The sequence below is a fragment of the Chinchilla lanigera genome, unplaced genomic scaffold (assembly GCF_000276665.1).
Source record: "Chinchilla lanigera isolate Chin_1 unplaced genomic scaffold, ChiLan1.0 scaffold00104, whole genome shotgun sequence".
In the NCBI taxonomy this organism is placed as follows: Eukaryota; Metazoa; Chordata; class Mammalia; order Rodentia; family Chinchillidae; genus Chinchilla; species Chinchilla lanigera.
In genome coordinates this window covers 1,356,267-1,368,423 of record NW_004955505.1, presented here as the reverse complement: position 1 = coordinate 1,368,423, position 12,157 = coordinate 1,356,267, and the positions used below count along the sequence as shown (strand labels likewise).

The 12,157-nt window shown below is 39.3% G+C and overlaps 1 protein-coding gene across 1 annotated transcript in view; it reads right to left on the bottom strand.

The window, feature by feature from the left end:
* Positions 1-8,333, bottom strand: part of Cpne8 (copine VIII) — a 191,003-nt gene extending 182,670 nt beyond the window's left edge. Inside the window, exons 1-5 of the mRNA XM_005407109.2 lie at positions 8,309-8,333; positions 7,412-7,744; positions 5,163-5,252; positions 1,291-1,378; positions 180-265 (exon numbers count right to left, since the gene is read on the bottom strand). Coding sequence (XP_005407166.2) covers positions 180-265; positions 1,291-1,378; positions 5,163-5,252; positions 7,412-7,744; positions 8,309-8,333 — 622 coding nt within the window. The remainder of the gene's footprint in view (positions 1-179; positions 266-1,290; positions 1,379-5,162; positions 5,253-7,411; positions 7,745-8,308) is intronic.
* Positions 8,334-12,157: the final 3,824 nt, after the last annotated feature.

The following is a 12,157-nucleotide window of genomic DNA, read 5'->3' as shown; positions in this document are numbered from 1 at the left end:
CACTAGAACAGTCTGCATTTGTTCCTATTCTCAAAGGGCCTAAGGAACTTTCTCTTTGGCCACAGTGCTGTCCCAGCAGACGGCAAGCTGGGCTCAGGAAGGACTATGAATTCTACACAACTTTTTTGTAAAATCAAGTAAATAGATAGACTGTTTCAAAAAGCAAGCAACATACTTACTTGGATCAGATTTAGAAAACGTGTCTCTATCCAGCAGATTTCTGTTGAACAAAACAGAACATGTTAGACTGGCATAAGACAGAATACTTACGTTTACATAAATGTGTGAAATGCATAACTATGTACAACTATGCGAGTATATGCACATACAAACACACCTGCAAACACATGTCTATCTAGCTAGATAAAATTTTCCTAAAGGTCTGACTACACTGGACTTTCTCAGACAAAGGAAGCTGGGGGGCGGGGGTGGCAGCCTACTTCCTCTGCCTTGCACTACAGTTAATGAAGAACATAACTCTCTGCATCTTAAAACTAAAATCTCTTTCACAGAAGCAACTTTTAGATTTATTTTTAACCCTCCACTAAAAGTATAGATGCTCAGAAATGCTTCCGGAATTAAAATGTGAGTTGTTAATAATGCAGAATTGTCTGGGATTCAGAGCGCATGATCACATTGGTATGAACAATTAGAAAACACTGTTAGTGAAACTTCACGTAAAGACACGTTACATCAACCCTGACAAGTCTAATGGTGCTGTTACAGTTGAGGAATTTAAGATAATCACACACAACTTGCTAAAAGACTCTTTTGGAGAAAGAAAAACATTAAATCAGTTAGTACCTATTACATAAGTTAGTACCCATTTATCCTTTTTTGCATGTATTTCCACACCTACAACAGAGTAAAAATGGAGATCAGAAAGTGGCTATAGGGGTATTCTGTTGTCCTCAATGGTAGTAAAACACTCCTATGCTTTAGGCTTACCAAGGTGACAGTGGATAATCATTAAAAAGCTCAGTTCAGCATGCTCTGATTGACAAGGTTGGCAATTATTAGAAAAACTCCCATCTAAAACCGACTTTTTAAATAGTAATCATTTAAAGCTATATCCTCTCCTGAAAGACTTGGGTTATGTATAGTGATAACTCAAGGGCTCCCAAAGTTCAAATATGTATCTCATATTCATCTTCCATTTATAGGTAATAATTTGTAAGAGCTACACTGTATTTCTATTTTTAGTGCTCAGAATAAAAAGCACATTTTCAAGCTGTGTTATTCCTCCGCCCAAACTACACCTCTTGTCACGTGTCTATGCTGCCCTTGTACCTGAACAAACCTTCCTTGTTCACCTCAACCGGACATCCCCCCTTTCCAAGGTTTTTGAAAGTTACTGTTTCCATTGAACCACTGTACACTGAGGGAAAAAAAAAATATTCAACACACTATGCAGCACAGATCATAAAATGAGATCAAGCTCTGCTATATTCCTAGAAGAAGAGATATCAGATATATTTCTATCTGGAATTATATCAGATAAAAAGACCACTCATCAGAAATCAAATCAAAATAATCCTTTCTGTGGTCTTGGCAGACACTGTGACTCCAGCCAGGAACAGTTGGCAAACACCACATTAAAACATTTCCATTTGAGAAATGACTGTGATATTACACGTATAAAGGTAGTTTTCCACTTAAGTGGAAACTCTCCAACCTTTCCTGTAGTTCTAGCTTTTGCTAAGTATCAAAGTAAATGTTAATTAAATGATTTCAGAGTTCATACAAAAATCAAGACAGAAAAATATTTCAGTGTGAGTAAGACTCAAAACTATGCCATATATATATATATATATATATATATATATATATATATATATATATATTTAGGAAAAATAATGTAACTTAGTGCCTTAGTTGTGTAAAAATAAACTACAGTTTCCATTTACAAATATAAAGTGAAGGATTTTTATCAGTAATAGACTAACACTAATATTCCTAATCTAGATATTACTTATTACATCGTTTCTTCCAGCCATTATAATCCATAACACATAACAATAAGGTCAAAAGCAAAACAAACAAAAACGTTCACATGATGAGAAATAAAACTATAAACTCTTTATAATTCCTGAACTTCAAAATTTAACTTTCCAATTCTGCTGGATAATAATTTCATCTATATTTTGCTCCTAGGAATGTAACAGAACAGAGAATCTCTGACTAGATTTAATTTCCCAACAACTGCTTTACCCAACCATACATGATTCTCAAAGTTTAGAAAAGGCAAATCTGTTCAAGTGATAGATATGCTGTGTAAGACCAGTGATTCTGAAAATGTATAATCCAGTTTGATGTATGACAGGAAAAATGATTCTTACTTTCCTAGTATCCTATTAAACACAAAGCCTAATCATACTAGGTCAAGTAAGATGGGTATTATCATGAAGGTCATTTTATAAATAAACTACGTGAGTCTCAGAGGGAATGAGCAGGTAAAGAAGCACACAGAGCCCAGTACAGAAAAATTTAACATCACCAACCCTTCTGAACTGATTCCCCTTCTAACTTACTTTCCTGTGACTGCTGAAAATGTAGAAATCCTCCTATTTCACGTATTGGTTGAGCCTCAAGAATATAAAATAAATAAATTCCTGGTCACAGACTAGTGTAAAGAGAGATCCTGCTCACAGAAGGAAATCACAACGAGAGGCCAGACCTAACTGTACTTACTCATAGAAAGTACACACTCATTTAAAGAAAATACTCATAGAAAGATACCCTTTCTACATTGTATGTCTTTAAAAATACGCGTGTGCGCGCATGTACACACACAAACATATCCTACCTACTTCACCAACTTCTAGGTGGGAAGACCACTTTCCCTCCATCGGTTGTCACTGGCTTGAACAAGATGCCTATAACTTGATGCCTATAAGTTTAAAAAACAATGCTGAACTTCAACACTAGGTTAAAATTCTGAATGGATCTGTCTTTATATTCTTAAAATTTAGATGTAGCCAAAACAAGGAAGTGAACAAATTCTTGAAAAAAGATTCAAGAAAAATAGAGTATATGAATTACAAGTATTACCTGACAAAATACCTAATGCCAATTATTAGTGAATTGCCTGAGTTGTTCTAGTAACTGCTCATCCTCAAATTTCAATTAAAATTTCTGGTCTCTGGACTTAAAATGGGATGATTAAAGCAGCATAACTAAAGCTGACACTCAGCCAATTAAACTCTAACCTGCACAAATGGTAGCAGTGCATTCTGCATGCCTAAAATAAGACAATGGATAAGCGAGAATCTAGCAACATTTCTCTTACAGGTTTGCATCTAGATGTCCCCTCAAAGCCTTATGCTGTCAGAGTCTTTTCAGAAGTAATGGGCTTCTAGAGTTTGTGACTGATTCAAGGTGCAACAATGGGATTAAAGGTGTGAGTGTTACACCCACCCTAGGGCGGGTAGCCTGCATACAACATAAGGGACAGGAAAAGCCTGGTCCCTGTCTCTCCCCCTCCCTCCCTCCTCCCTTGTTGCTTCTGCTGTTTTCCATCTGCATGAACTGTTGCCCTCTGCCATGTGCCACCCTGCCTTGGAGTTAGCTGATTATGGACTGAAACCTCCATAAATTGTGAGCTTCACTTTGGGTGTCAGGTATTTTGTTTCAGCAACAAGGAAAGTAACCAAGATACCTTCTCAGGGACCACACAGGAAAAAGGATTCCCTGTCTCCCCATTTTACAATCCAGTCCTCATGGGTATTTGTCCCCAGGGCAGAGGCTAAGGTACCCATCCGTCCTCCCCGATAGCAATAACACATCAGCTTACGTGATAACCCTGTGGGCTCTGATTTTATGCTCAACAAGCCACCCTTAGATTGTAAGATAGCTTCCCATACAGTTATTAGCCCAGGAAACGTGCTAAGTGTCCAATATGAACACCCGTTTTCTCAACTGTCAGGTTTATTGTGCACTGCCATTCTGAGACCCCTACTGAACGGTCATTTAGCCTTCTCAAATAACATCTCAGGCTATGTAACTGAAAAATAGCAATTCTCTCTAAACCTTGGTGCAATTCTGTAAAGTGTTTTCAAGCAAATACCATATTGTATGTGCAAGACCTAAGCACTAGCAAACACATAATATGTATTAAAGCTATGTTCCCTAATTTTAACAAGCCTGAATTTTTCTAAAAAGTATTTCACAGTAACAATTAAATATCAGCATAGAGTGTATATACAATGGGAGAAGATACAGTATCCTAAAAACAGAATCAAATAGATTCAGCTATTACTAAAGAAAAACTCAGGTACAGGACAATGGTTAGGTCTTTCTCCAACTATTTTTTTTAAATATACTAGAAAAATGTATAGGTTGTGTGTATATAATTAAAATAATCTAAACAAGCATTTATCTTGAAATAAGTCCTTTTAAAAGGCTCAAGTACTCTTTTCTATTAAGTGAGACAAACCTTTAGTAATGAAAAATAAGAACTTCAAATGCTTTTTGCATAAGAACATGATCTATTGAACAACAAATAGAAAAAAAGTGATTTGTAAACTAACCCAACAGTCTCAGGCCTGCTCTTCTCTCTTTTCTACTCAGTAATTGAAACTTCCTAACAAGTATTCTTTTTATAAAGAAAACAAATATCATTCTGTCACACATGCAATTTATAATCGACTTGGCATTTATATGAATTTCGAAGTTAACAGTTCTGAGTAATTGCAATCTATCTGTGACCTTTGAAAGTGCTAATTTAATCAAGCACACAATATACCTGTCTCGGGGAACAGTTCCTGAAGTGGAAGGACTGGAGTGAGTTAGCGCCACACCACACCGTTACTTAGGGGCCACGGGGCACCAGCAACACATGACACACTCCGTGGCTGTGCCTGAATGGAACTGTTCTGTGTAATTTTCAATAGGAATAAAAATACAGCTTATAAAGAGTACCAAGTAAAAATGATCTATTTACTTTCCTCTAAGACAAAAATATAGCTTATAAAACAGACCCAAATAATGCTTTATCATTTTATAAACACTTTCCAGCATAAATTTTCCACATGTGAGGGAAACCCTACTTCTCCATCACATTCTCTCCTGAAAATGGTACTACGTCAATACACAGAACAATTCTGGATTGCATTAAAATGTAGAAACTGTTAAACCTTTTCTTGACCTATCATGCAGCTTACTTTCTGGACCACTGACAGCTGTATCACATATTCTCAGACTGGTACAGGAACCAGTGCAAGCTTGTATATATGCACAGTCCCTACGAAGACCTGATGTATAAGCGAAGAGCTTTACTATCTAATCAAAAGCACCAACCTTTTTCACATTCACTATGGTGAGGTGTTTTATTACGGGAAACAGAGGAGACACAAAAACGGCATGTGAGGCCTTTGCCCTAATAAGTGATCCATTAACTGAAAAAACCTGAACATAACAGTCACTAGAATTATAAATAAGCCCCATGTCACCAGGCCCCTATTTTTGGCACTGTATTATCTGATGGACATGAATTAGGAAGCTGTATTTATACATACATTTTCTCAAATTTACAAAATGGTTTAATAATGGCAAGGAAAAAAACATTTTTGGAGCAACTGAAAGGAGATCACTCAACCTTTGGAAGTGATTTGAATATAACATTTGATTCTCTCTGGTTCATTTATTTACTCGCTTATTTATTTGAACAGACATTATCTCTGGAAAATTGGTATGCATATTTAAGGAAAAAATACTTTCCTCAAAACTGCAATTGCTACAGCAAAGGGTGATAGACTGCACCTGGGCAAACGGTAGGTGCAGAAATGAAAAGGTGAAATAGTTTAAAGCTGAAACTTACTGAAAAGCCAAAGTCAGCTAGAATCTAAGATACCAAGTAATTCTGAAGGATAGGATCATTGGAAAGTACTTAACAAGATTATCTGGCTCTCAGGAAAGTAAGAACAGACTTTCAGAGTTGAAGCTGCACAAATAGACTAAAAAACCATCTCAAAAACCTCCTCTGATAGCCTGAGTACACAGGTAGAAGCTGATCATAAATGACAGGTATACTTAACACACACTAGGAATGAAAGAAACTTCCTGTTATTTTTCAGTTTTTCACTGAAATTGGTTTTTCCAAGTATTTACCAATTGGTACTGTAGAGCTGAAAAGCTCAGTGTTAAAAATATACTTTTAACCTTTGTGCAGATGAATGTGGTTTAGATACCAAAAGAAATTTGAAAGAAACCCTAATTAACAGTGAAATTTTTTTGTATTTTGTCTGAGGCATTCAACTGTGATTGATACTCTTGGGTATTACTTAAAAAGAAAACCATACTTTGTTGGAATCTAACAAGGTTGGTGCTCTGGTTGACCTGAGATAAATAGGACCTATGCATCTGAAGAAATGTAGGGTTAATTCAAGGTGTTGCAAATTTTCAGAAACAGGTTGTCTTAGTTAGTTTTCTCTCATGGCTGAGACGAAATATCCAATGCCCAGAATTAAGGAAGGAAAGGTTTATTTTGCTCACAGTTTGTGGAGGTTTCAGTCCATACTCAGTTGGCTCCAAGGCAAAGTGGCACACGGCAGAGGGCAAAAGTTCATGGTGGCAGAAAACAACAAAAGCAACAAAGCAAAAGGGAGGAGCAGCAGGGAGAGCAAGCTTCTATCCCCTTTTATTGCATACAAGCTACCTGCCCCAGGGCGGGTGTAGCTCTCACACACATAATCCCAGCAATGGACCATGGATCAAGCATAAGCTCTAGTAGCCGGCCCCATGGCTGCATGAGGTTTTGGGGGGACACCCAGGCACAAACTACAACACAGGTACAGAATCCAATCTCTGATTTCATCTGGGAAAGAGAAACAAAACATTTCTGTTTCAAAAACATGAGAATGAGCACAAGATATGGATGGGTCTTCTTAAAAACCTAAAATTCTGGTAAAACTAAATACATTATCTTTCCCTAATCTTATGTATTTCCTGTATTTCCTGTCTTAGTAAGTGGCAACTGTGGAAGCCAAAATAATGGTCACCTAAACATTTCCGGTTCTAATTCTTGGGACATATATAAATGCAGCCTTACTGGTGTGGAGGGTGATTCTGAGATGAGGAGACCATCCAGGATATTTGGGGAGGGGACATCTTTACAAGAGGAAGTCACAGGGAGTTTGGACACTAGCAGGGGAGTTGAAATGGTGACATCTATAGATTCCAGCCTTGAAGATTAGAGCTGTGAGGCTATAAACCAAGTCATGCTGGCAGCTACCAGAAGGTGGAAAAAGCAAAGAAGTGGTTCTCCATTGGAGCCTCCAGAGGAAGACCAACCCTACAAATATCGTGACTTCAGCCTAGGGATACTGATTTAGGTCTCCAGGCCTGCAAAATTGTGAAAAGAAACGTCTTGTTCCTTTAAACTACGTGTGTCCATTTGAGTAACAGTGCTTACAAGAGCTTGCAGGGCTGGGGCAAGGCTCCTCAAAGGACTTCAGATGCTCTGACTCAGACTTCATGCAAGGTGCAGAAGCAAAGACTGGCCCACATCGGCTGCCCAGAGTCAAATGTAGAGAGTGCAAAGGATCTGCCCAGCAAACAGAAGGACCCAGCCAAGGGCCTGGGGCCCACAGCAGTGTAGCACAAGAGTCTGCATCAGGAGGCAAAGGATCTGAGAGGGAAGGTCGAGGGGTCTGCGTGGCAGACTGAAATGTCAGCGCTAGAAGCCAGGTGACAACGCCCAAGAAGAAGGCAAAGCCAAGGCCGGAGCTCCTCTGAGGCAAATGAGCTACAACGAAGCGTTTCCCAGGACAATGTGATGAAACCTTTCCCTCCCATTCTCCACAATCCTCTTTAAAGTGGGTCTCCCACGCCCAGAACCACGCTGGATCAGTTCACCTGGGCGTTCCCACTCAAGCTGACAACCAGTTAACCACAATTCTGTGTCACCAACACCGCCCAAACAAGGCTTCGGGGCCAGCTTCCTTCGCTCTCCTTTTCAACCCTAAAGCTTCCATCTCCTTGCCTTCCTCCCACTCCCAACTACCCTCCCCGTGTTAGCTTTCTCAATGGATCTTCCTACCCCTCCCCTCCCAGGTCATTCATCAAGTCGCCTCCAGGCTAAACCTCTCCCCACAAAACTAATGAGTCAATGAATCCCTGGCATAAAGCCCAGCGCCTACAGAAATCCTGAACTCTAGTGCAGCGCTGGCTACACCCCACGTTCTGGTCCCCAGTTATGTTTCTGGGGCTCTGTTATCTATATTTTCTTACAAACTTTTCCATAGACATTACAGATGTCCTCAAGTTTCTCACACTACTCCTGCCTCACACTTGTGGACTTGCACTTTACCTTCCGCCTTCTCTTTCCCTGACATTTCCTCATCAACCTATTTCCACCTCTCTCCATTGCTATTTCCTAGACCATTGCTATTTGCTAGACCTGCAGAATTGACCGGCCCTGCCCCTGACCCCCACCAGACTCCACAGAGACTTGTATCACAAAATCCAGGCTCTGTACTCAGGTTTTCAAATAACACCGTTTAATCCAACCCTCACCATAATCCTAACAGTATCAGCAGAATCCATTTTCCAGATGAGACTGCAAAATCGGAGAAGTGGCAAAAGTCACAGAAATAGAGTATAAGGTGCATTTTTATGAAGCTTTTACTACTTCATAGTTTTGATTTTAATACCTGGTGTCTATGTTGCTTACTTTGGCTATCTGTTGTTATTGAGAATGAAAGAAGCTGCAAATTACCACATTATTTGGCATCATTCTGGAAGCTCTAGAGGGGAAGATATAAAATAAAAAAGACAATCCTGCAAAGAAAAAATCATCTTGCAGATGATTTAATTTTATACCTCGAAGAACTGAGAATTAACTCACACAAGCTTACAAAATAGTAAGATAATTCAGTAAAATAATCAGAAGCCTGATGACCATATACAGATCAGTAATTTTCCCAGGTGTCAATTGTTGATAAGCGTTTCATCCGACTCACTTTTCGGTCATATCTGTCGCCTCTGACTGCCGACGTACATGAGGGCCGGCAGGTCTCCCTCACGGCAACCTCCCTCACAAGTATTACGCTGCCATGAAAACAGGTCTCAGAGCAAACGGTGCCAAAGCAACATTCATGAGCAAGCAGTACCGAAAACAATCACACAGTATTATCTATGAATGTGATCAACTTCCAGATCTCTGCCTTTCCAGGCACTCCAATAGGCACCTTCAAAGAGAGATGAAATATGCTGGTGGCAAGATTTACCGGAGTTTCTGGTTAGATCAGTGTAGGGAATTCTCTAAGCTTTCTATACCCACGGCCTAAGGATTCTTCGCATAAGGCTGCACTGGAAACCCCACAGGACTTGCTAAAGTATGGATGTCCTTTTCCATCGGGGTGGGTGGCATGTATGGCAGTGATCCCGCCAGTTAAAAGAGAGCTGAAACTTCCCATCATGGCCTAGAAACACTGCAGCCACCCCTAAATCCTGGACTCTAAGACCTAGAACAACGATTTACTCCCATGTTCATGAAATGCTGGTCTCAAAACCCAGTATGCTGCTAATCATATAAAAACGCAGCAAATACAATTATATGCAGAACATAATACTTGATAATAAATGACTATACTACTGAACTACGTATTTCCTATACTCACCAGTGCTATTTTATAGTAAAGTTCACTATAATCAGACTGGCAGCAGACACACACCTCTCATTCCACCCATCTCTCATTCCTCTCATTTATGGCTTCCCTTCATTTCTCTTGTGCATGATTTAATCTTTTGTTGTTTTGCTCATCATGGCCCCAGGAGCAGCAGTGGTACATATCCACCACCTAGTGTGTGAGAGTGGTTGGTCTGTAGTAGGCTACACCATCCAGATTCCCGCAAGTATACTCAGCGTTGTCTGCACAATGACACAGCCACTTGAGGATGCATTTCTCAGACTATATCTCTGTTATTAAGCAACCCACACATTTTGTAAACAACAGACTTACTGGTACATAATTTACCTGCCATGCTTTGAAAATGTACGATTTACAGTGTATTCAGAGTTGGGCAACCCATCAACCAAGGAATGGATAAAAAAGACGATTTTTTAATATAATGGGGTATTACTTGGCTATAAAGAAGAGTAAACTGGAGACTTATAGGTAAATGGATGCAACTTGAGACCATACTCATAACTGAAATAAACCAGATGCACATGTGTAAACATCGCGTTGTCTCCCTAGTGTGACAAACTGAAAGAGTAAACAAGATCCGAAATGTACAACAGATATTATATAATGGAAAGAAACCTCAAAAGGAAAGGGGAACTGGGATGGGGGAATGGAGAAAAGGAAGGGAAAAGAAAACACAGAGTCGGGCAACCAGTGCACTATCTAGCCCTGGAACATTTTTACCACCTGCCCCCTTAAAACATCCCGGATCCCTTAACAGCCACAGACCGTTCCACTTCCCCCAGCACTGGGTAATTGTTACTTTTACATCATTGTGTATTTCCCAATTCTGAACGTTTCACACAAATGAAATCACACAGTATGAGACTAGCCTCTTTCCCTACACATTTGTGGGGTTCATCCATGCTGTAGCATGAATCAGTACTTCATTCCTTTTTATTGCCAAATAATATTCCACTGTACAGATACACGGCCACATGCTGTTCATCAGCTGATAAACATTTGGATTGCTCCTACTTTCTGGCTTATGTAAATAATGCTGCCAGGAACATTTGTATAGAGGTTTTTAGGTGGACATATGCTTTCTTTTCTGTTGTGTATATACCTAGCAGACTAATCCCCAGGTCCTCTGGTAACTATAACGTGGAAGACTTGCCAAGCCGTTTTCCCAAGTGGCTGTACTAAGTTACATTCCCACAGCTAATGTACAAGGGTACCAATTTCTCCAAGTTCAATGCTTACTATAGTCTTTTTTTTTTTTTGGTACCGGGAATTGAACTCAGGACCTTGCTCTTGCCAGGCAGGTGCTTATGCCAGTGAGCTGTATCCCCAGCCCTCTATAGCATTTTGTACTATAAACGTACAACAGCGGGGTCAACCACATACCTAATCACCATATCTTTCACTAGCAGAGAGAGTCATTTTTAACATCAATGATAATTACAAAGCCGTCTGGTGCTGACTAAGGATAGAAAATATGAGAGAATCACCACTCCGGAATACCAACTCCTTACTGAACTTCAAATGCGAACCCATCCCATCCAAGGAAGGTGGTCTTCCTTACACGGCATCAGATTTAACTTCAGTCTAAAATGCACATCTAGATGACACCATCTCTGTTAAAATATTTTAAAGCAAATAACAAAATACATCATAAGCCAGAAATAACTGAAAAGATGCCAAGAAAATATGACATTATTTTGAAATTCTAGCATGAACAACACTTTCAAAGCTTTACACAAAGCCCAGAAAAAAGATTAACCTACTTGATTACTAATGCATTTTAAATCTCTGTATAGAAAATGATATAATAACTAAAGTTAAAATACAGCATTTGTTGCATACATCACACATAAAATATTATGGCTGTAAATGTAGAAAATATTACCTGAAATAGTAAGGAAAATATAAACACTCAAAAGAAAAAATGAGGCAGAGAAGTTAATAAGCATTTTATAAAGGTGAAATACAGTTGGTCTTTGAGCATATTACATGAAGTTCATCCTCAGTAATGAGCACCGACATGCCAATAAAATCAATAATAAGCTTGCGTTCTCCTGGGAAACAGACACATATTAGCTACTCGTTGAGTAGTAAGTGACGTATCAGGTGTCATTAAGATGTGACAGAAAAGAGAATTTTATAGTGGAACTACAGAGATGTTTTATGGAGTGCAGACTCAGGCGTGCAGCAGACCCCATAAAAAAGAGCTCAACAAGGAGAGAAGCATCCAGACTCTTTCTGTGTGCTGCTAGTACCGGCTTGATTTTTTTCTTAACTGCTTCTTCTGCTTTTCTAGCCCATACAGTAAGTCATGGATACCTAAAGTTCTTCACAGTTCATACTTCTGGCATCTAAGAAGGGCTGAAACTCTTTTGGCCTCATTGTAACAGTGAAATCACAGAGATTTACCCTCAGGTGGCAGGATGCCCGCCTTGAAACAAATCCAACTGTGGGCAGGTGGGTAAATCCCCAAAGACACTGTGATCCCGGAGAAAGCCACATTCATT